The following is a 20,589-nucleotide window of genomic DNA, read 5'->3' as shown; positions in this document are numbered from 1 at the left end:
GTCTCTAAGGATACAAGAAAAAAATGTGGTTTTAGACTTCAAGACTCTTTGAAAATGATGTCAGATCTTCCACAGTTGAAGAGGCAGTATAGCAAAGTGCCAAGAACAGAGACTTTGGAGAAAGACGTCTCTAAGTTGAAATCACTCCTCGTGAGACCTACTAACCTTGTGTCAGGTTTCTTAAGCTCTCTGAGGCTCTGTTCCCTCATCTCTGAAACAGGGATTGTAGTATATACCCCATAGAGTTATTGTGAGCATGAAGTGGGATAATATATGATTAGCAGAGTAAAGCATCAGTAGCAGGAGATGACTGTTACAAGGGAGAGAAACATGTCATTAAATTACAATAGGAAGTTTGGAGCTTTTCCCATTATAGAAGATACTTCAGTCCTATTTGGTTTTGCTCTGTGAGAATTAAGAGGTAAAGTATATAAGGTAGGTATGCGTGAAAATTATTGTAAGAGAAGCCCCATAAACTTTGCCTGACAATTGAGGATAATAGAGGGGAACATGCTGTTCCGATGATGTTAGAAGTGTGCAGTGAATGACAGGGCCCTGGTCTGGCTCTCCCTTGATGGAAAAAAAAAGTGAAGCCATCAGTTTAATTAACGGCACCAGAATATCTTATACCTCTGTGGCATTGTTCTAGGCAAAGGGAATGGAGCAATGAACAAATGACACAAAATTTCCTGATGTCTTAGAGTCTATACGTGGGTAGGAAAGACAAATAATAGGTAAGATAGATAGGTAACTTATGACATATAACAGAAAGGGAGTAAGTGCTTTGGAGAAATATCAAGCAGAAGATGATTGGGAGCTCTGAGTGGGAAAAAGAGCTGTTGCATCCAGCGTGGTCAGGAATGGCCTCCCTGCTCAAGACGGGAAAGAAGGAGGGAGCTGGCAGATTCATGGGGCTCAAATGTTCCAGACAGAGTAGAGAGCAAGGGTAAATGCCCAGAGGCAGGGAGGAACTGGCATTCCCCAAGACTGGCAGGAAAGGCGATACAGGAATGAACTGAGGGGAGGAGCAGTAAATGCTGTCAGAGAGGACTGAGGGAACTTCCAGGCCATCATAAGGACGACTGCTTTCACAGACCATCAGTTAGAAACCAAGGGAGCGACCGGATGGGACTCAACATTTTAGAGCAACGATCACTCTGTGTTTCACGTTCTCAGTGATCTGTGAGGTAGAGAACATGATTTTCTTTAAAATCTTAAAATGTGAAATGGAAAAGTAAATGAAAAGAGGAGTAGCATGTATGTACTGAAAGCTTTACCCAACGGATAAGCCCTGGGTAGAGTTAACGTTACATAACCTCATCTAATCGTCACAACTAATCTAAGAGGTAGTCCATCACTTATCCCCATTTTATAGGCAGGAAAATGCGTTTACAGAGTTTAAGCAACTTGTAGGGCTAGTGAGTCTCATTGAGAAGAGCTGATTCCAGGGTCCAGATTCTAATATGTCTTCCTTCCTAGGATATTAGGTGAGATTTAAACATTTTATATGTGTGTATGTGTTTAAAATGTTTTTCTTTCTTTTTTTATATTATGAAGACTAATTATTAGTTTTTAATAAAATGCATTGCCTTTTGTATTAATGACCACGAGTGAATGAAAATTTCTTCCCGTTTCCACCTACTGTACTTTGTAGCAGGGCCAAAGGGCAGCAAACAGTTTTCTGTAAATCATACCAGAAATTACTTAAATTAACATATCAATGCTCAGCAATGGCAGGCCATTTAAAACATGGATTCATAAATGGGTTCTCTTTACATCTTGACTCATTCTATGAGGCTGCCATCATGCTGATACCAAAACCAGACAAAGATACCACAGAAAAAGAAAATTACAGGCCAGTATCAATGATGAACATAGATGCAAAAATCCTGAACAAAATACTAGCAAACTGAATCCAACAACACCGTTAAAAGGATCATACACCACGATCAAGTGGGATTTATCCCAGGGATGCAGGGACTTTTCAGTATCCTCAAATCAATCAGTGCGATACACCACATTAACAAATTGAAGAATAAAAACCATATGTTCATCTCAGTAGATGCAGAAAAAGCTTTTGATAAAATTCAACATCCATTTAAAATAAAAAGTCTCCAGAAAGTGGGCACAGAGGGAACCTACCTCAACATAATAAAGGCTGTATATGACAAACACACAGCTAACATCATACTTCACAGTGAAAAGTTGATGTACAGTATATATCTTCCTTTTTTTTTTTCACTTTGATGTACAATTTGGTATCCTCCTAAGTCTCTCTAGCGAAATAGCAGATTTTGAAATAGATTGAAATGAATAGATATTTGCCTTAAATCTAAACCTTCTTTCTCATCTTTGAAACGTTTTCTGTTCAGGTTCCAGGGACACAGTTAAAACCCAGAAGGCAGTGATTGTTTTCAAAACAATTGAGAGGCCCGAGGAACTCGTAGAATTGTGAACATAATGACCCATCACAGCTTTACCTAAGTGAAGGTATTTCTTACTTTGCATTTCATAAGAAAGGCTAGTCTTGCTAAACTTGCTTACTGAATAATATCCCCTCAAAGACATCCATAATAATAATGTCCCCTCAAACACATCCATATCGGGCTTCCCTGGTGGCGCAGTGGTTGAGAGTCCGCCTGCTGATGCAGGGGACACGGGTTCGTGCCCCGGTCCGGGAGGATCCCACATGCCGCGGAGCGGCTGGGCCCGTGAGCCATGGCCGCTGAGCCTGCGCGTCCGGAGCCTGTGCTCCGCAATGGGAGAGGCCACAGCAGTGAGAGGCCCGCGTACCGCAAAAAAAAAAAAAAAAAAGACATCCATATCCTAATCTCTGAAACTTGTGATGACGTCATCTTATATTGCAAAAAAAAATTTTGAAGATGTGTTTAGGGATCTTAAAATGGGAAGATTATACTGGATTATCTAGGTGAGCCCAGTGTAATCACAAGGGTCTTCTGATAGGGGCAGGAGATCAGAGAGAAGAATAGGAGAAAAGAACTTGGACTGAGGCGGAGCCTTGAGTCAAGGAAAGCAGGGAGCCTCTGGAAGCTGAATAAGGCAAGGAAAGGGGTTGTCCCCTAGAGCCTCCGGGAGGACCCAGCCCTGCTGCCACCTCGACTTTAGCCCAGTGAGGCTCATCTTGAACTTCTCACCTCTGGAAGTGCAAGATAATAAATTTCTGCTGCTTTGAGCCGCTAAGTCTGTGGTAATTTACTAGGGTCCCAGTAGGAAACTAACACACTCCTTATTCCCCTCGGATTTCCGCTCCAATGTCATGTTACGGGTGGGTCTGTCCCTGAACTCCTGATGTACAACCACGGTGCTCTTCCTCCCAACCTGCCCCCTCTATTCTAGTCCCTGTCGTCTTCATTTTACGTTCTGCTCTCAAGAGGCTCTCCTTAGTGGGCTCTTCATCCCGGAAGGCAGGTTCATGTGGTCAATTTCAGGAGTCTGGTGGGTCCGAATCCTCCAGCACAGCCACATCTTTCTGTGGTCCCTTTGCGCTCACCTATGAACTGGGGCAGCAAAGCCCACCTCCTGCAGTTCTTTTTTTTTTTTTTTTGGCCATGCCACATGGCATGCAGAACTTCCCTGACCAGGGATTGAACCTGTGCCCTCTGCAGTGGAAGTGGGGAGTGTAAACCCCTGGACCACCAGGGAAGTCCCCACCTGCAGTTTCGATGCTGCTTACAGCCGGCCCTACTCGGCTTTTCAGTGAGTATCTCGTGGCAATATTTGGCTTCTCCAGCTGTCAGGGCCCTTTACCTTTCCATTACTTTCTCCTTAGCAGTTGCTGACGCTCTGGTTCTTACTGCTTTGGATGGCTTGTGGCCACTGACTTATATTCGGGGGTTTGTCACTTAATTTTGTTGTAGATATTATCTGTGGCTTTTAGGTCTTTCAGTGCTGCTTATATGGGGGCTTCAGGGAGATCCCTTCACTGTCATATCGTCCCAGAATCCTTTAACATCATACGTAAATATTCACAACTCTCGGAATGGAGCTTTTTCTTCTCTGTTTTTGTTTTCTTCAAGAGATTTTGGAGGAGCCCCCAAAGGACAAAACTACCTTATTCAGGGATTTAAAATCAAAATTTTTAATTGACACTTACTAAATAAACCGTGGGCCCGGTGCAAATCTAGACTTAGCGTTTTCCTATGACTTGATGTCTTTAGAATGGAAGTCAAAGGCATTTTACATAATCTGTGAGGCACTGTGCTGAGTCCTTTGTGTTCAGAAGGTTACTTGTTCCTCATGGCCTTATGAGGGTATGTTAGCTCCATGTGACAGGTAACAGCTCGGGCTGAGTGTGTTTGGTTTGCTGGAGGTGGTAGGTGGGATGTTTATGGCGCTCTGGCTCCTGAGAGAGATGGAAAGTCAAGGGCTCACAGAGAGATGCAGTCAGGGTCGGGGTCTAGTTACAGCTGAAGAGCATATGTGGAGAAACTGAAGCAGAAAATCATTCACACGATCTGGGCTCGCGTGTTGTGGGTCTGGGACAGCAGGAGCAGTCTGGGCAGGTGGATGACCGGGGTGATCTCATTCTTGACTGTGGGGGAAATGGTGGCAAGATCTGCTCATCGTAACTCCCAGTGACTGAGGCTGAAATTTCACTACTGATGCCGAAAGCTCAGCCTCTCTGTACACCCGTGCCAAATCGAATCTCGGAGACAGAGTCTGGGTGAAGTGGAAAACGAGAGCTTTATGACTTTGCTAGGCAAAGGGGGACACAGCGGGCTCCTGCCTCGAAAAACTATGTGTCCCAACTTGGAGGAGATAGTAAGGAGTTTTATAGTAATGGTTCAAAGAGGGCGTGATCAGCTCATGGACATTATTCGGATGGGCTGGCGGTCAGCATCATCAACCTTCAGGTTCCAACTGGTCTGGGGTCTACGTGCTTGTGGGCAGCATACCATCGTTATTAACTTCTCCCACCTGGAGGGGGTTTCAGTACCTGCAGAACGGCTCAGAGATAGTGTTGTGTGCATCTGTTGATGGGGAACCGGGACCTTGCCCCGAGGCTGCACTATTGTTTCTCTTGACTGTTTGTTTCTCCCTGGTCTGGCGTCCCCTCCCCCCCTAATTAACAACTGATTGAATCTGCCCATTGGAACTCAGGGTAGGTCATGGAGGCTGAATGAAAGCTATTTCCTGTAATCAAAGAAATGGGGGACACAGGAAGGCTTTGCTCGGTATCAATACCTGTAGCACCTGGGTTGAGTAATAGGGGAGGAGTACCATGAAATCAGGAAGATGCCACTATGCTACAAACAGAAGGATAGGTTGCCAGTTTTTTTGCAAGGGCCAGCAACCAACAGAAAAATCTATTGAATTATTGTGTAATTATTTTGAAAACACATGGGATAAAAGTCTACTCTGTCAGAATGAGTGCTTTGAATGCTTCCATGCCAAACAAATAAACAAAAACACCAAAACAAACAAACAAACCTTCCCATCTGTACCATCGATTGATTTTAATTAGAAAATTCCCCTTTGAGGATTGGGCTTAGATCAGCCGTTCACACTTAGTATGGATTTCTCCAATAGAATTGCTTTTTTTGTGGTTATATGTATAAGAAAAGGCATTTTCATTGAAGAAAGGATTATCTTGTGTTATGGGGCACTTTAGTGAAAAGTGGATTTAGTTGGAGGATTTCAATAGACCAAACACACAACAAATATATTCAGCTGAAAGGAGGGAAAAGGATGATTGAAGGAGGGCAGCAATAAATTTATCCTGATTTACCATTTTCCTAAGTGTGCCGCCGAACATGTTCTCCTTGAAACACTTTGCACGCCATAGATTGCCTGACCTTCATCTTTTAAAACAGCAAAAATATTTTGATTCTCTCCAACCCATAAAAATGGCTGGCTTCAATTTCTTTCTCTCATATTTAAAATGTGTCAGAGAAACATGAGTTATTGTAATTGGACGCTTTTCTCATATGGCATTCTCAATTAAGATGACCATAAAACACCTAGCCACGTACATATACTTAAAAGATGACCTCCTCTCTCCCTCGTCCCTCCCTCCTTCCTTTTCTTAAAATGCAAACCAGTGTTGACTCAGTTTGCTAGGAAATGATACCTGACACTAATAGGTACAGTTCGAACCCTTACTTCATTGGCATATTGAATACCCAAACTTCAAAGCTATAATGGTCCAGTTTCCTACCATTCCTATCAAGAAATCGAAGCCACAATAATGTGGCCAAATACCTAGTTCTTATGACAAGGGCACCGAATGTTGCAACGGGCTATTTCACTGAAATGGCTGCGTTCTGACTTGACATTCATGGAAGGAAAAGGCTGCTTTGTCAAATTAAAACTCGCTTCCAACTTAGAGCTTTGCAAATGTAAGTTATTGTCCATCATGCTGTATTGGAGCCTGTAATCCCCAAGCAAAGCATAACTACCTGCATTACTTCAAAATATTCAACACACTCTGCATCAGCTTCACTTATCATCTACCCCATCGTTTTCAGCTTTGTCATGAACACCTGTCAAGTCTCGATGCTTTCTTCCTTTAGTTTTTTCTTTAAAGTGTTCATTCCGGATTCATTGGCGCTTTCCCAGGATGTGATATATGTTTTCGGTTAGCTCTCGCCTGGGTTTCCTCTTTGGTTCTCGCAAGTGTGGTGTTTGATCATCACAGGCTCGGATGGGACAGACCGCTAGGCTGCAGTTTGCTCATTAACGTGGCAGATTGACCAACTCAGAGTTTCATGGGAAGGCAGAACAAATAGACCATCTGGATATGTGGTGTAGGGTTGTCATTTGAGTGGCTGCTTTAGCGGTTCTCACGTTTCCCATCCCACCTTTTCAACCAACACCGTACAGACACACACTGATTTGCACAACCTATTTGACTTTCGGAGTCCTAAGGTAATAGGGAAGAACAAATATGATACCATATTGAATCTGTTTCTTTCACTTTAACCTTTGTATTCTATTGCTTTGGCTACAAGTTAATCACTAAAGGGATGCTGCTAATAGTTTAAAGTGTATGTACATAATGGCCCATCTCTGGGAACCCTGCCCCCCATGCCTGAGTGCTAAGCGAAAATACCTTTTGTTTAGCTCACAGGAAACATCCTGACCAGGCTGACTTGTGAATGGCTGTAGGAAAGAAGATATTAACAGATTCCCTCTGCACTCTGGCTGGAACCAGGAAATATTTACAATAACTTATCACCTTTTTACTTTACTTCCTCACCCCCTCTTCTTTGTTCTATAAAAGAAACTAGCATCCAATCCTGGCAAGATGGTTCTTTGGAACATGAGTCCCCCATCTTCTCAGTCTGCTGGCTTTCTGAATGAATTCACTATTTCTTGCCCCCAAAACTCGTCTCTCAATTGATTGGCCTGTCTTGCAGCAAACAGTGCAAGCTTGGACTCGGTACCAATGACTGTGCCTATATTTCTGAGGTTTCTGCTACTGCTTGACTGTTCCCTGAAGTCTTAATTCTTTTTTTCTTTGTCCTCACAGCGTGGTATGCCACGTATTCGACTGTTTCTTACTATCTTAGAGACTTTTGGATACAAAGACACACACACACGTATAACTGAACAAAACTTGTATTTGTTGGAGAGAATTCTATTGTAATTGCTTCCGTGAAGTACTGTTTCTATAAGGTACTAGCCAGAATTTTTAAACATACTTATGACAGTAATTTCACCTTTCAATATTATTCCTTTGAGACTGATTTGTTCTGTTTGCTTTTGCTTTCTTTTTTATTTTAATTCACAATTACACTTTCAAAATTACAGACAGGAAGAGAAAAGAACCTGTTAGTTTAAAAAATAGGAAACAATTCCTCTTTGGTGAAGCAAACACCTTCTTGAGACAAGTGTTATGATGGGCCATTTGGTTTGTGGAATGATGTCTCTTGGTGTAAGAACAGGCTGGGCTAGGCGTGAGGCAAAGGCAAACCAATTGCTCTGGTGGCCAGATAAGAAGTTTGAGGTGCTCTAGGCAGCCTGAGAATGAGAGAGAAAATGAAAGTAGCTAAGGGATAACTAGCCACTGGGTAACTTTCCAACGGTTGGCATTCTCTCTGGAAGGAAGATGACCAGGCAAAACTCTCCAGTGTCAGAAAGGTGACCTCGATACTATGCAGCCCTCATATCCAGGGACTGACTTTTGCATTGCAGTGTCATCTGCACGTAGGAAGGAACTCTGGCTATATTAATCGCATGATGTAGGTTATGTAATTTGTGCATTTGTGTGTATCGATGGCCAAAGGAGATAAAAAGGAACATAAGGAGAAAGGTGAAAGAAAGAAGAGGAAGAAGGAAAAAGGGAGAGGGACGAAAAAGGCATGTTAGAGTTCTCCTATGCTTTCAAAATTGATCACCAACTTTCTGCTGGTGCCCTTCTCTCCTCCTCCTTTCCTTCTCTTCCAGTTTTTCCTTCTGTTCTTTTTTTCTCTTCTTTTATTCCTTCCTCCTTCCTGCCCTCTTGTTCTCATTTTCTTCCTTGCAAGGAAAGAGAATGGATTGCGAATTAGGAGCGATGTAAGAATTTGGGGAAAAGGTAGCTTTGAATCAGCAATTCCTGCATTCTCTTTGGGTTTGCTTATTTGATGCAGGGAAATAACTGCACATGTGTGCTCCTGTGAGTCTTTGCATATTCAGTGGGATGAAGGATATTTGCCTAAATGTGGAGATGGAGGCCAAGTATGAGCTTATTATTAAGGGCAAGTCAGGACACGGGAGAGAAAGGGGAAGCGGTAGGAAGAGCCTGAGTGAAGTCCACAGGGTACGGCATGGGTGTTTGGAGAAAAGCAGTATCGGACAAATGGGGCAAGACAAGGAGGTGTGGTGTACTTTCTGTTCCTGTGGTTTCTCACGAACATCATCCCTGACTTTCAGACCATCTCCCTGTCATTTAGATTCCCATAGGATTCCTTCTAATTGTTTATTATAATTGAACTACATTCATTAGCTGCTTCTTCCCTACTAGACCGTAAACTTCGTGAAGGAAGGGATTGTAAAGTGGTTATTCAGTTCCAAGTACATACATTATTATTACTATTATTATTATTAACTACTAAATATTCCCACCTTGTATAATATAATGCCTGGCCCCTGGTAAATATTCATTACATGTTTGAGATGCACAGGGGAAAAGCATAGATTAAAGAGGTCAGTGAATTGGCTTGGTTCTTTCAAAGTGGATGTTCTCATCTAAGGGCTACATACAGTCAGGTATATGACTTCATATCTCATCTTTATACTTTCACAGCATGTTCAAGCAGAAAGAGAATTTGCTTGGCAAAATTAATTCAAATACTTAACAAACAGATTTGAAAAGAATCCAATTTCAGCAAAATAATTTTATATTATTAGTTTTTGATTTTACAATTTATTTCTCATTCTTTGTGACACTTGTGAGAGTGAGTTAGCCATTTTATAGAAATTATTTTGGTGAATTCTGGCCTGAATTTCACAGTGAGATTTTCATATAACTCATGACTGTATTAACTAGGGTTCAATTCACAGTTTTTAACTTACTTTGTTTAATAGATAAAATGTGTGAATTGGTCTATGTTAGAGACAAAGATTCCACCCTCCCTTCCATTCAGCAATGATTTTGTTTGTAACTATCTTTTGGAAAATTCCTTTAATAAGCTCATTCCTGGTACAAAGTATGAAGTACGGGACCTCTAACAAATTATACCACTGAATGTTGACATAAATCGTATCGTAGGTGTGCTGTCAGTAGTGGTGATGGGTGTATCCTTTTCAGAGATTATAAGATTTCCTGCTTCTTAAAAGAACGAAGAGTAGAAATCCAAGTTGAGACTTGCCTGTACTTATATTGTGATGACTCAATGTTATGATTGAAATTAAAGCATAAGATTCATTTATAGCTTGAGTTTTTGAAATGGAAATACCATAAGAATCATGATATTTCAGTTGCATGTATTTATATTTATAACTTATATTTATAATTTTCCTTCATTGCTTCTGAATACTTCCTCTGGAGTTCACACCTTTTCCAAAAAAATCACAGTACAAAAAATTAAAGCTCTTAATTACTCTAGGTGTTTTGAAATTGCTCATTTATGAATGATTTTAGTTTGTTTAGGTTTAACGTAACCTCAACCATCTGTTACAAAAGAGTGCTTTCAGGCATTCCCTGATGACTGATAAAAATGTATGTTACGGGAGGCTAAGTACTCTTCCCCAAATCTCTTTCAAGTCACAATTTAGGCTTAGTTAAGTAAAATAATTACAAGCAAGACCAGACACATCTTACCATTCCACAGATTCCAACGATTCCCTTACTGGTGTGTGCTATGAACCCTTCCTGGACATGACGGTGCTCACTGGGACTTCAGGTAAAGTTTAAAATAGATTATTTTGTCATATAATTCAATCAAATTTTATTGATGAAATCATTCAAACATACAGAAAAATTAGAAAATAATGTAACAAACACAGGGTGCACAATTTGGACTTAACAGACGTTACTTAACAGATGTGGTGTTTCCTGGAAATCACAGTTTATTTGAAAGAAATACAACATTAAAGAGTCCAACAAAGCTTCGTTCCTGTAACTCTTCCCTCTCTTTCCTCTTCAAGGGTAACCACTCTTCTGGAGTTGCTTATATCCGTTTGTGTTTTTTGTTCTTTTACTACATGTGGAATGGATTCATAAACGCTATGCAAAATCGTATTGTGTGCTTTTAAACTTTACATAAGTGGAATCACACTGTGTGTATCCTGCTGCGACTTGCTTTTTTTCACTGAGATGTTGATACATGCACATTTGGTTCATACATTTTACCAGTTTTATCGCATTTTATAGGAATAAGCCAGTTAATCCATTGCTCTATGATGAATAGTTAGGTCGTTTCCACACTTTTGATGTTATAAACATTGCTGCGATGAGAGATCCTGTGCTTGTCTCCTTTGAACACTTGTATCGGAATTTCTTTACGGTAGATTTCTGGAAGTGAAATTCATAACTCATAGGGCAAGTGCAACTTTACGTTTTCTGGATATTTCTAAATTGCTCTCTAGAGTTGTATAAATTTACACTCTCAGATCAATATTTAGGTTTCTTTTTCCCCATAACCTCACCAAACGTGGATGTTATCCATCGTAAATATTTGTCAACCTGAGAGGGGTAAAATGTTAGTTTTTCTTTCATTGCCCTGTGTAAATTAGCTGGTTAAGGTTTGTTACTAGGAGACCAGAAGGTACAATTACTTCTTTTATTTCCTTTAGGATCTCAAGCATTACATTCATTATATTCCTAGGTTCAAGATGCAAAACCATGTTAGACCATGCATGGCCGTATTGTTATTTACCTGTTTGTTTATAAATAATGTCATGGACACATAGGAACTCTCAAATCCTCTCCCTTTGCATCCCATAACCCTGAATTTTAAAGTGTTTATCATTTCCTTGCCATTTAGGAATTGTGTGTGTGTGTGTGTGTGTTTGCTTTTGCTTGTTTTTAAACTTCATGAAAAGAATATCCTATTGAAGGGTTTGGGGACTTCATTTTACTTAACATTACGTAAGATTCAGCCATGTTGTTATATGCAGCTGTAGTTTTTTTTTTTTCACACTCCATTGTGTAGATAAAACATAATTTAACAATTCTGCAGTTGAAGGGAATTTGGGTTGTTTGTAATTTTTGCTTTCTAGCTGTTCTTGAGGACCTCTCGCAGTGTATGTGTCAGCCTTTCTCTTAGTTAAATTGCTATGGGGAGAATCGGTGGGTTGTAGGGTTAGCAAATTTCCAACTGTACTCATCTTGGAAGTTTTGGTAAGATTCACCTGTAAAACCATCTGTGTTGCTCTGTTAACACATTACAACTCTTCAATTTCTTTAATAAGAATTATATTGCCGTTCAGGTGTTCTCTGTCTTCACAGGTTAGTTTTGTTAGGTTACCTTTCTATTAAAAATTTTTCCATTTCACCTAGGTTTTCAAGTAAACTTGAATAAAGTTGCTGATAATGTTTACTTACTATTTTTAAAGTTCACTTACATCATTAGCATTATGTCTCCTTTATCACTCATAAAATTATGTGTGCATTCTCTCTCTTTTCATCCATCTGTGTTACCAGAGGCTAGTTTTTATTTTGTCACTTGTCGAAGATCCAACTTAGAGTTTATTGACTTCTTTATTTCATCTTCATCTTCCATTTTATACTTTTAATTATTTCCTTTCTTTACTTCCATTTCATACTTTTAATTATTTCCTTCTTTACTTTCTTTGGGCTTATTGTTTGTTTCTAATTTCTTATGTTGGACATTTACTCTTTAATTTTTAATCTTTCTTCTCTTCTAATGTGAGTAGTTAAGGCTATACATTCCTCTCTTCGAAAGGCCTTAAGTATTCTCCACAAATCTAGGTATAGTACTTTCATTTTTATTAATCTCTAAGGATTTTTAAATTGCTTACCATTTATTTTTTGACCAATGATTTTTTTTATGTGGATTTTAATTTTCTTATTTGCACCTTCTAACTTGATTGTGTTGTGGTCATAAAACATAATCTGTATGATATCTTTTCTCAGAAAAGTTGTGAGATTTGTATTATGGCCTAGTGTATGGTCAACTGTGATAACTGTTCCATGTGTATTTGAGAAGAATGTGTTTTCTTCTTCTGATTCTGTCTTGGATGAGACTATGTTGACCCCAGGAAGGCTTAGGAGGCTGGATGAGAAGGTTTGTTCATGTCTAGGAGTAAAACATAGGGTAAGTTGTAATCAAATTGTAGATTGTACACTTCTGAGATTGATGAGGTAAACCTGGCCCAGATCAGGTGATCTTGGCACTTACTCAGACTGGTTTACATGCACAATTGCTCCAGGATTATGTAAGGCTAGATCTGGAGAGTAGATGTCATGCTAACAGAAAGCCAGGGGGACCTCGCTCATCTCATTCATATCTTATGGTCTACACCTGGTGAACTTGAACTTCTGTCTGTGCTGAAGAATGTAGCTGAGAACTTTGAGGTATACCTTGAGTGCATTTGCTTCCTTCTCTGTGCTTTAGTAAACCTCATTTGATTTTCCTAAGTGGTGCTTGTCTTCCAGTCAAATTTATTACTACCATTTGTCAATAAAGTGACTAGGTACACATTTTTATGTTTTCTGCCAAATGGGTTTTCTTCTCTGGAATAGTTTGATTAAATCCTTTCTGTCTTGGATTATCTTTTCTCATAGATTTGCAAATTTATATATTCTAGACTTTAAGTATTTCTCTTATTGGAAATATAAATATTAACTTTCAGATATGGCCTATTTCTATGTTTACGGTGATTTTTAATGTACAGAAAAATGTCAACTTAATGTACAGAAAAATGTCAACTTAATGTGATAAATTTATAAATACTTAAATTCTTTTGGTATTTTTATAATTCTAAATATGTTATCAAGGGAATTCTATGTGCTAGGTACTAGGTCTTGGGAAATTCCCTATCTCAGCAGTGATGAAAAATAAATTGTTATGATGAAAAATAAAACAGGGTAACTACTTTATATTACTGAGATAGCCTGATGATAATTATGAATTATTAAATACACTGGGAGTATAATTAAAGAGTTGGGAGTTTTTTCTCTTTTACTACTTTGGGTGACAGTTTGCTTAAGACATGAATTATGTGTTCTTTGATTATTTACGGATCTTTCCTATAAAACTACCAGTATGCTTTTTGTCCATTTGTTATACATGATTTTTAAACTGCTGATTAATTTCTAACTATTGAAGCATTCAAAATTTCTGTTTATCCATGAATCATTTTACATGTATTAGTGGTGATTCTTTAGAGAACTTTTCTTCTTCTTTTCCTTCTCCCCACCTTTCCTAAGTAAACTATACACACCATTACAAAAGTATGCTATAATTCATTGCAATCATTATCTTTCCTGATGCTCAAATTACCAAATTTGGACTATAAGAGCTGCTTCAAGAAAGAGTCTCTTTCAACCAGCTCTATTCATTATTGAGCACACTCTTGATTTATGGAATTGCATTTCTCTCAACATGAGTAAGGTTGAAAATCTGGTCATATTTATGAAAGTCATTTGTGTTTCCTTTTCTGTGAAGAACTTATTCATATGCTTTGCTAATTTTCTGTTGGATTGTCTTTTTTTCTTATTTACTTGTATGAAACTATTAAATTTAAAGAGGCTAGATCTTTGGTTGTAATATTAAATATATCATTCCCATTTTATTTTTTGAGTTTTGGGGGGGGGGTTACTGCTATATGGATTTTAAAATTTGTATCCTCTTAACATTATCATTTTTTTAATGACTTCTGGAGTTTGTGTCAGTTAGATAAACCTTCTGCACTCCTAGATTCTAAAGGAATTCTATAACATGTTTTGTTATAGGACTTCTATGATTTTATTTTTACACTTATACCTTTGACCTATTAGGATTTTATTCCTCTTATATGGTGTGTAAAACATAAAAGTTTATGTTTTTCTAAATGGTTATCCAGCTTCCCTCACATCATTATTGAGTAGTCCATATTTTCCTCTGTAGTTTGAGATGACACTTTTATCATAAAGTCCTGAATGTATTTAGGTCAATACTGGGATTTGTATTTTCTTCTATTACTTGGTTTTTAATGTATTGATGCCACAAATTTTAACTAATGAATAACTGTAGTATATTTTGATAACCTAGTATTCCCTTAATGCTCTTATTTTTCAGAATTAAAAACTGTATTCTGTATAAGTGCAGAATCACTTAAAAACCAACAAACTCTTGGCATTTTCCTCTGGATCATGTTCTATTTATAATTTAATTTAAGAAATTGACAGCTTTATGATATTAGTCTTCCTATCCAAGAACATGACATACCTTTCCATGTGGTGAAGCTGATCTTTTTAAAATATAAGTTTTACAAGTCTCTTATTAAGTTCATTCTTTGATTTTAAATTTATCATTGTTAGTATAAATGACAACTGATTTCATTATTTCATTTAACTTGTTTGTAGATATATACACTTATTATCTACTGATTTTCTGTATTTATTTGTTTTTATTAATTACCTTATAAATTCTTTGATTCTGGTAGGAATTTTTTATTGTTATTGTTGAATGTTCTGTGTTTTACATGTAATTAATCATAAAATAGTGAACATTTTTGCCTTTTCTTTTTTATTTTTAAATACTTAAGTTCTTTTTCTTCTCTAATTGCAGTGGCTAGTACCTCATAGATACTATTAAATAATGGTAACAAAAATTTTCTTTGAGTTATTCTTGACATTAAGAGGAATGCTTCTTGTGTTCTCAGATACCAAAGAACTTGCACAAGGCAGTGCATCCCTTTCCAGCTGTGTTTTTTTCCAGTTCACCTCAGGTGAAAGCCTTAGTAATTGCAATACAACAGCCTGAAAGGGGCTATGACTGCTCTACTTGCTGTTAGTTATGGGGTCCTTACTGCCATTTGACAGATGAGTGAGTAAACTACACTATCACTTTCTTAGAGTTTACATTCTAGACTATATTCAATATCAACCATCTTAGTTCAGATTCTCTATAAAGATCATGAGATGAGGAATCATATGCAAGTGATTTTCTAAAGAAATGCTTTCATGAAAACTTGTAAGGGAATACAGAAAACAGGGCAAGGAGGGGGAAGAAGACAAGCAAATATACAACTTTTCGTTATACAACTTTCGTTATACAACTTTTCGGGTAACATTCCAGCCTGATTCTGCAGGAAGAACTTCTTGAGGGTAAACTATACCTTAGAGTTTTTCTCAACTCAAGGCGAGGATATTGGACTTTCATATAATCAGATCAGTGGGTCATTGGCTGACATCTCGTAAGGGATGTAAACTCCCAGGTACTTCCTGTTCTATGAACCTGGGAAATGACTCCATTAGTCCATGGGCAGTCCTCTGAGAAGAGTCACAGCTATGGCTTTATAAAGCAAAATCACAAGCCAGGAAGTAGGTACACAGAAACAAAAATAGTGACATGAGGAAATTTGGATAGAACATCAATAATTGGCTACAATGGATAAAACTTTTTCTTATTCATTCAACAAATGTTAAAATAAGAGTGTTGGGCTTCCCTGGTGGTGCAGTGGTTGAGAATCCACCTCCCAATGCAGGGGACATGGGTTCAAGCCCTGGTCTGGGAACATCCCACATGCCGCGGAGCAGCTAAGCCCATGCACTACAACTACTGAGGCTGTGCTCTAGAGCCCGCGAGCCACAGCTACTGAGCCTGCGTGCCACAGCTACTGAGCCCGCGTGCCACAGCTGCTGAAGCCCGCGTGCCTGGAGTCTGTGCTCCGCAGTGGGAGAGGCCGCTGCAGTGGGAGGCCCTCACGCTGCAGCAGGGAGTGGCCCCCGCTTGCTGCAACTGGAGAGGGCCTGCGTGCAGCAATGAAGACCCAATACAGCCATAAATAAATAAATAAATAAAATTAAAATAAAATAAGAGTGTTGATGTTGCCAACAATTGTGTATCAGATTTTCTTTGTAATTCAGTCAAATTTGCTTCACTTATGTTGTGTCTATATTTCAGGTGCATAAATATATTTTATTTGCACAGTGGCTTCATCCATAATAATTTTTTATCTTAAAGTTATTTTGTTTTAACTTCATGTGTTCTTTGTAAGTAGAACCTAACCGAATGTGGAATTTTTATAATTCAATCTAAATCTTTGTCTTTTAACTGGTGCTTTTACTCCATTTAAATTTATAGATATTCTTCATATATTTGGATATATTTTATCATCTAATTTTGTGTGTTTTGTTTAGCTTGCCCTTACTTGGCTCTTTTTTTCTCTCTTTCCTGATTGCAGTCTGGAATAACTGAGGTTTTTCTATTTCCTTTTTCCTTTCTTTGGATTTGGGAGTCATGAATCACTTCTGTTTTTTCTTTTCTCTTTTTTTTCCTTCCCTCATTTATTCCTTCCTTCCTTTCTTCCCTTTTTATAATTCCTCTTAAATTATTCACATGAATACACAACTTTATATAATCCAATTGAGTAATACCTCTACCTTCCTATGCTCAAGTAAAAAGGCCTTAGTAATCTTACTTTAACCACTTCCCATTTTTATGTTATTTTATCCAAATCTAGCTATATTTTGTTAAATTTTATTTTATTTTTTGGTCTTATTTTTATCAAAGATAAGAAGACAGTTTGAAAATTCAAGTTATTCTATAAGGCTTATAACACGATTGGTGTTCCTGTTTTTATATCCCTTTCCATCCTTCCCCTACCCTTCTTGGTGCTCCCCAGACACAACATGTTCCCCCAGAACCTGATTTTTCTCCTATTCTTTGTGTCCATATCTCTAAATAATATGTGTGTCCTGTTAGGTTACAGTTATTGTTTTGTATGTTATATATCAACTTTCTGCTATGAAAGACGATGACTTGTCTCTTTGGCTATTCCTCTCTCCCCTTAATCCACCCCTTTTTTCCCCCAGTAGAGCTATAGAATAATATTGTTTATGTTTCTGGGAGTTAATAATTATCAAATACATATCCAGTACTTAGTAGTCTGTAACACATTACAGGGTAGGCATCTCAAGATGCAGAAATAAAAATTCAGTCCAAGATGACAGCGCTCACAATCTAACGACGTACAGAGAAAATTAATAAAACTAACTGAAAAAGAATGATTATTTGTGATAGAAGTTAGTACAGCAGGTGAGAATGAAACATGTAGATATTAAGGGAATCAAATTTCAGGCAGAGGGAATAGCAATTGCAAATGCCCTAAGGCTGCAGCATGTCTATCTTGTAGGACTAGCAAGCTCTGAATACTCAAGAACAGTTACTAGGAAGAGACAAAATAAAATAAAAAATGGGTTGGCAGTTCCTGCGTGTTCTCTTAGGCCAGGGTCAGCACACTTTCTGTAAAGAGCTGATGGTAAGCATTTTCCAGTTTGTGGTCCATTCAGTCTCTGTTGCAATTACTCATGTCGGCCGTTGTAGTGTGAGAGTAGCCAAACACAATATACAAATAAGTGGGCATGTCTATGCTTTAATAAAAAATTATTTACAAAGTCATCTGTCATAGCTAGTGCAGTGACTGCATGACCTTATCCTGTTTGCAGTCAGGGTATTACTAGACCAAGGGTTGGCAAACTACACAAGAGCTAGGAATCATTTTTACATTTTTAAAGTGTTGTAAACCACAAATGCATTCACATGCACTCACACACACACACACACAAAGAACACTGGACAGAGACTACGTGTGGCCTTAAAGCCTAGATATTTACTACCTGGCCTTTTACAGAAAAGTTTGCCAACTCCTACACTAGACTCACAAAAATGAGTTGGATAATGTTTCTTCTTTCTCCATTCTCTTAAATAACTTTTCTAAGAAAGATTATTTAGTTCATAAAAATTTGGTAGGCCTTATCTGTAAATCAAATGAAGCTTAGTTTTGTTTTGTTTTTTTGAGCCAAGGATATCCTTGATTACCACCTTAAATGGTTATTCAGTTTTTTCTATTTGCTTAATTTTTCTATTTTTCAGGGCCATTTCAGTATCTATTTGTTTTCCAAAAAGATGTCCATTTACTGTAGATTTTCACATCAAATGTATTTATCAAGTGTATGTTGAAATTTCTTGCCCATTTTCTACCGGGTTATCTGTCTTTTTCCTATTGGTTTGTAGAAATGTATTATTTATTCTGGATATGGGATCTTTGCCAGGTGTTAATACCTTCTTCCACCTTATGGTTCACTTTTGATTATGTATTTTGATAATGTATTTTGTATCATGAATCTCTCTTTTTTTTTTTTTTTTTCTTTTTGCGGTACACGGGCCTCTCACTGTTGTGGCCTCTCCCTTTGCGGAGCACAGGCTCTGGACGCGTAGACTCAGCGGCCATGGCTCATGGGCCCAGCTGCTCCACAGCATGTGGGATCTTCCCGGACCGGGGCACGAACCCATGTCCCCTGCATCGGCAGGCAGACTCTCAACCACTGCGCCACCAGGGAAACCCTGTATCATGAATCTCTTGATCGTATATTTCGATGAACTGAAATTCTTAATATTAATATATTACAATGTACCTTTCTTTTATGGTTAGTACTTCGTGTGTCCCTTTTAAGAAATCCCCACTTATACCAAGTTGGGAAATACAGTCTATGTTTTCTTGTAGATCAGCACTGTTCATTAGAAACAATGTGAACCACAATTGGTCCAACAATATGGACCACACATATGATTTAAATTTTTAAGTAGCCATATTAAAAATATAATGAAGCTGGAGAAATGAATAGGGATAAGAAAATTATTAAGGAGATATTATTTGTTCTTTAAAAAAAAGATTTCAAATTCTAGTGGATATTTCACACAGCACATCCCCATTTGGACTAGGCACATTTCAAGTGCTGATACCCATATGTGTCTAAGGGCTATCATATGTGGCTATCCATATGCCATATTAACCTAGTTTAGAGGTTTTAATGATATGCCATTTACATTTAACTCGACTGCCCAAATGCAATTGTTTTCTCGTGTGTAGCATGAGGTAGCATACTTAACCAGGAAACTAAGTAGCTTATAGAATTGAAGGAAGACCTTCAGGATCCAGAGCCAATCTGAGTTCCTTAGGAATGAAAACAGGGCTTGGGCTTCCCTGGTGGCGCAGTGGTTGAGAGTCCGCCTGCCGATGCAGGGGACGCGGGTTTGTGTCCCGGTCTGGGAGGATCCCACATGCCGTGGAGCGCCTGGGCACGTGAGCCGTGGCCGCTGAGCCTGCGCGTCCGGAGCCTGTGCTCCGCAACGGGAGAGGCCACAACAGTGAGAGGCCCAAGTAACGCAAAAAAAAAAAAGAAAGGAATGAAAACAGGGCTTGATGATGTTGGGACTAAGTATCTCTCTTCTCTGCTTACTCTCTTTTTTTCTGCAAGGATTTTCTCAACATGGCAGGGGACATGGCCTCCAGTTGTTCTAGGGTCACATCTTTACAACTTCTGACAGATGAAAAAAATAATAAATCTAATTCTGTTTAGAAATATCCCAGCTCAGGCCACATTCCTATACCCTGCAGCTGGGGAGATGATTATATTTGGCCCGGTCATTCATTATATGCCCATAGTTATAATCATGGAACAGAAATTATTACCAGAAAAGGGAAGCTACCATGATATATCACATCTTTTTCTTCCATGAAATGCTTTTAGGGAACGGGGGCTATTTCTTGTGCACTAAATTAATATTTGTAAATAGCACTCGAATAGTTTCCCAATTTGACAGGAATGCTGAAAATAAGGCCTAAACAGGACGGAGGATATAAATGCATTTGCTTGGAACTAATTTTCACGATACACACATATTTGAAGACCATACAATTTTTTAATTTATAAGTTTAGGACTGTTGATTTATAAAGTAACCCAGAAGGTAACTCAATATTTTCTTTACAAACTACACTTTCGGTAAATTTCTGGGTGACTGGATGAGATATACTGGTGTCTTCGGTAACTGTTTTGCAGCTATGCAGAGGTTTTGAATGTGACTGTCTTTTATATAGATAGTACAATCCTTTTGGCCATTGTTCTAACTTCAGTAACTTTTCTTTGTAAATAATTTTTAAAAATACTCCAAAGGGGGCTTCCCTGGTGG

General features: G+C 38.4%; 1 protein-coding gene across 2 annotated transcripts in view; it reads left to right on the top strand.

The window, feature by feature from the left end:
- The first annotated feature begins 12,550 nt into the window (after window positions 1–12,550).
- The window catches only part of SLC7A11 (solute carrier family 7 member 11), a 104,062-nt gene continuing 96,023 nt past the window's right edge, over window positions 12,551–20,589 (top strand). Inside the window, exon 1 of one of the 2 annotated variants that reach the window (XM_049709269.1) lies at window positions 12,551–12,985. In XM_049709269.1, coding sequence (XP_049565226.1) covers window positions 12,875–12,985 — 111 coding nt within the window. In that variant the 5' untranslated portion in view covers window positions 12,551–12,874. The remainder of the gene's footprint in view (window positions 12,986–20,589) is intronic. The other variant, XM_049709268.1, reaches the window with a different exon arrangement.

The sequence above is a fragment of the Orcinus orca genome, chromosome 4, assembly GCF_937001465.1.
Source record: "Orcinus orca chromosome 4, mOrcOrc1.1, whole genome shotgun sequence".
In the NCBI taxonomy this organism is placed as follows: Eukaryota; Metazoa; Chordata; class Mammalia; order Artiodactyla; family Delphinidae; genus Orcinus; species Orcinus orca.
This window is presented reverse-complemented; position numbering and strand designations above follow the sequence as displayed.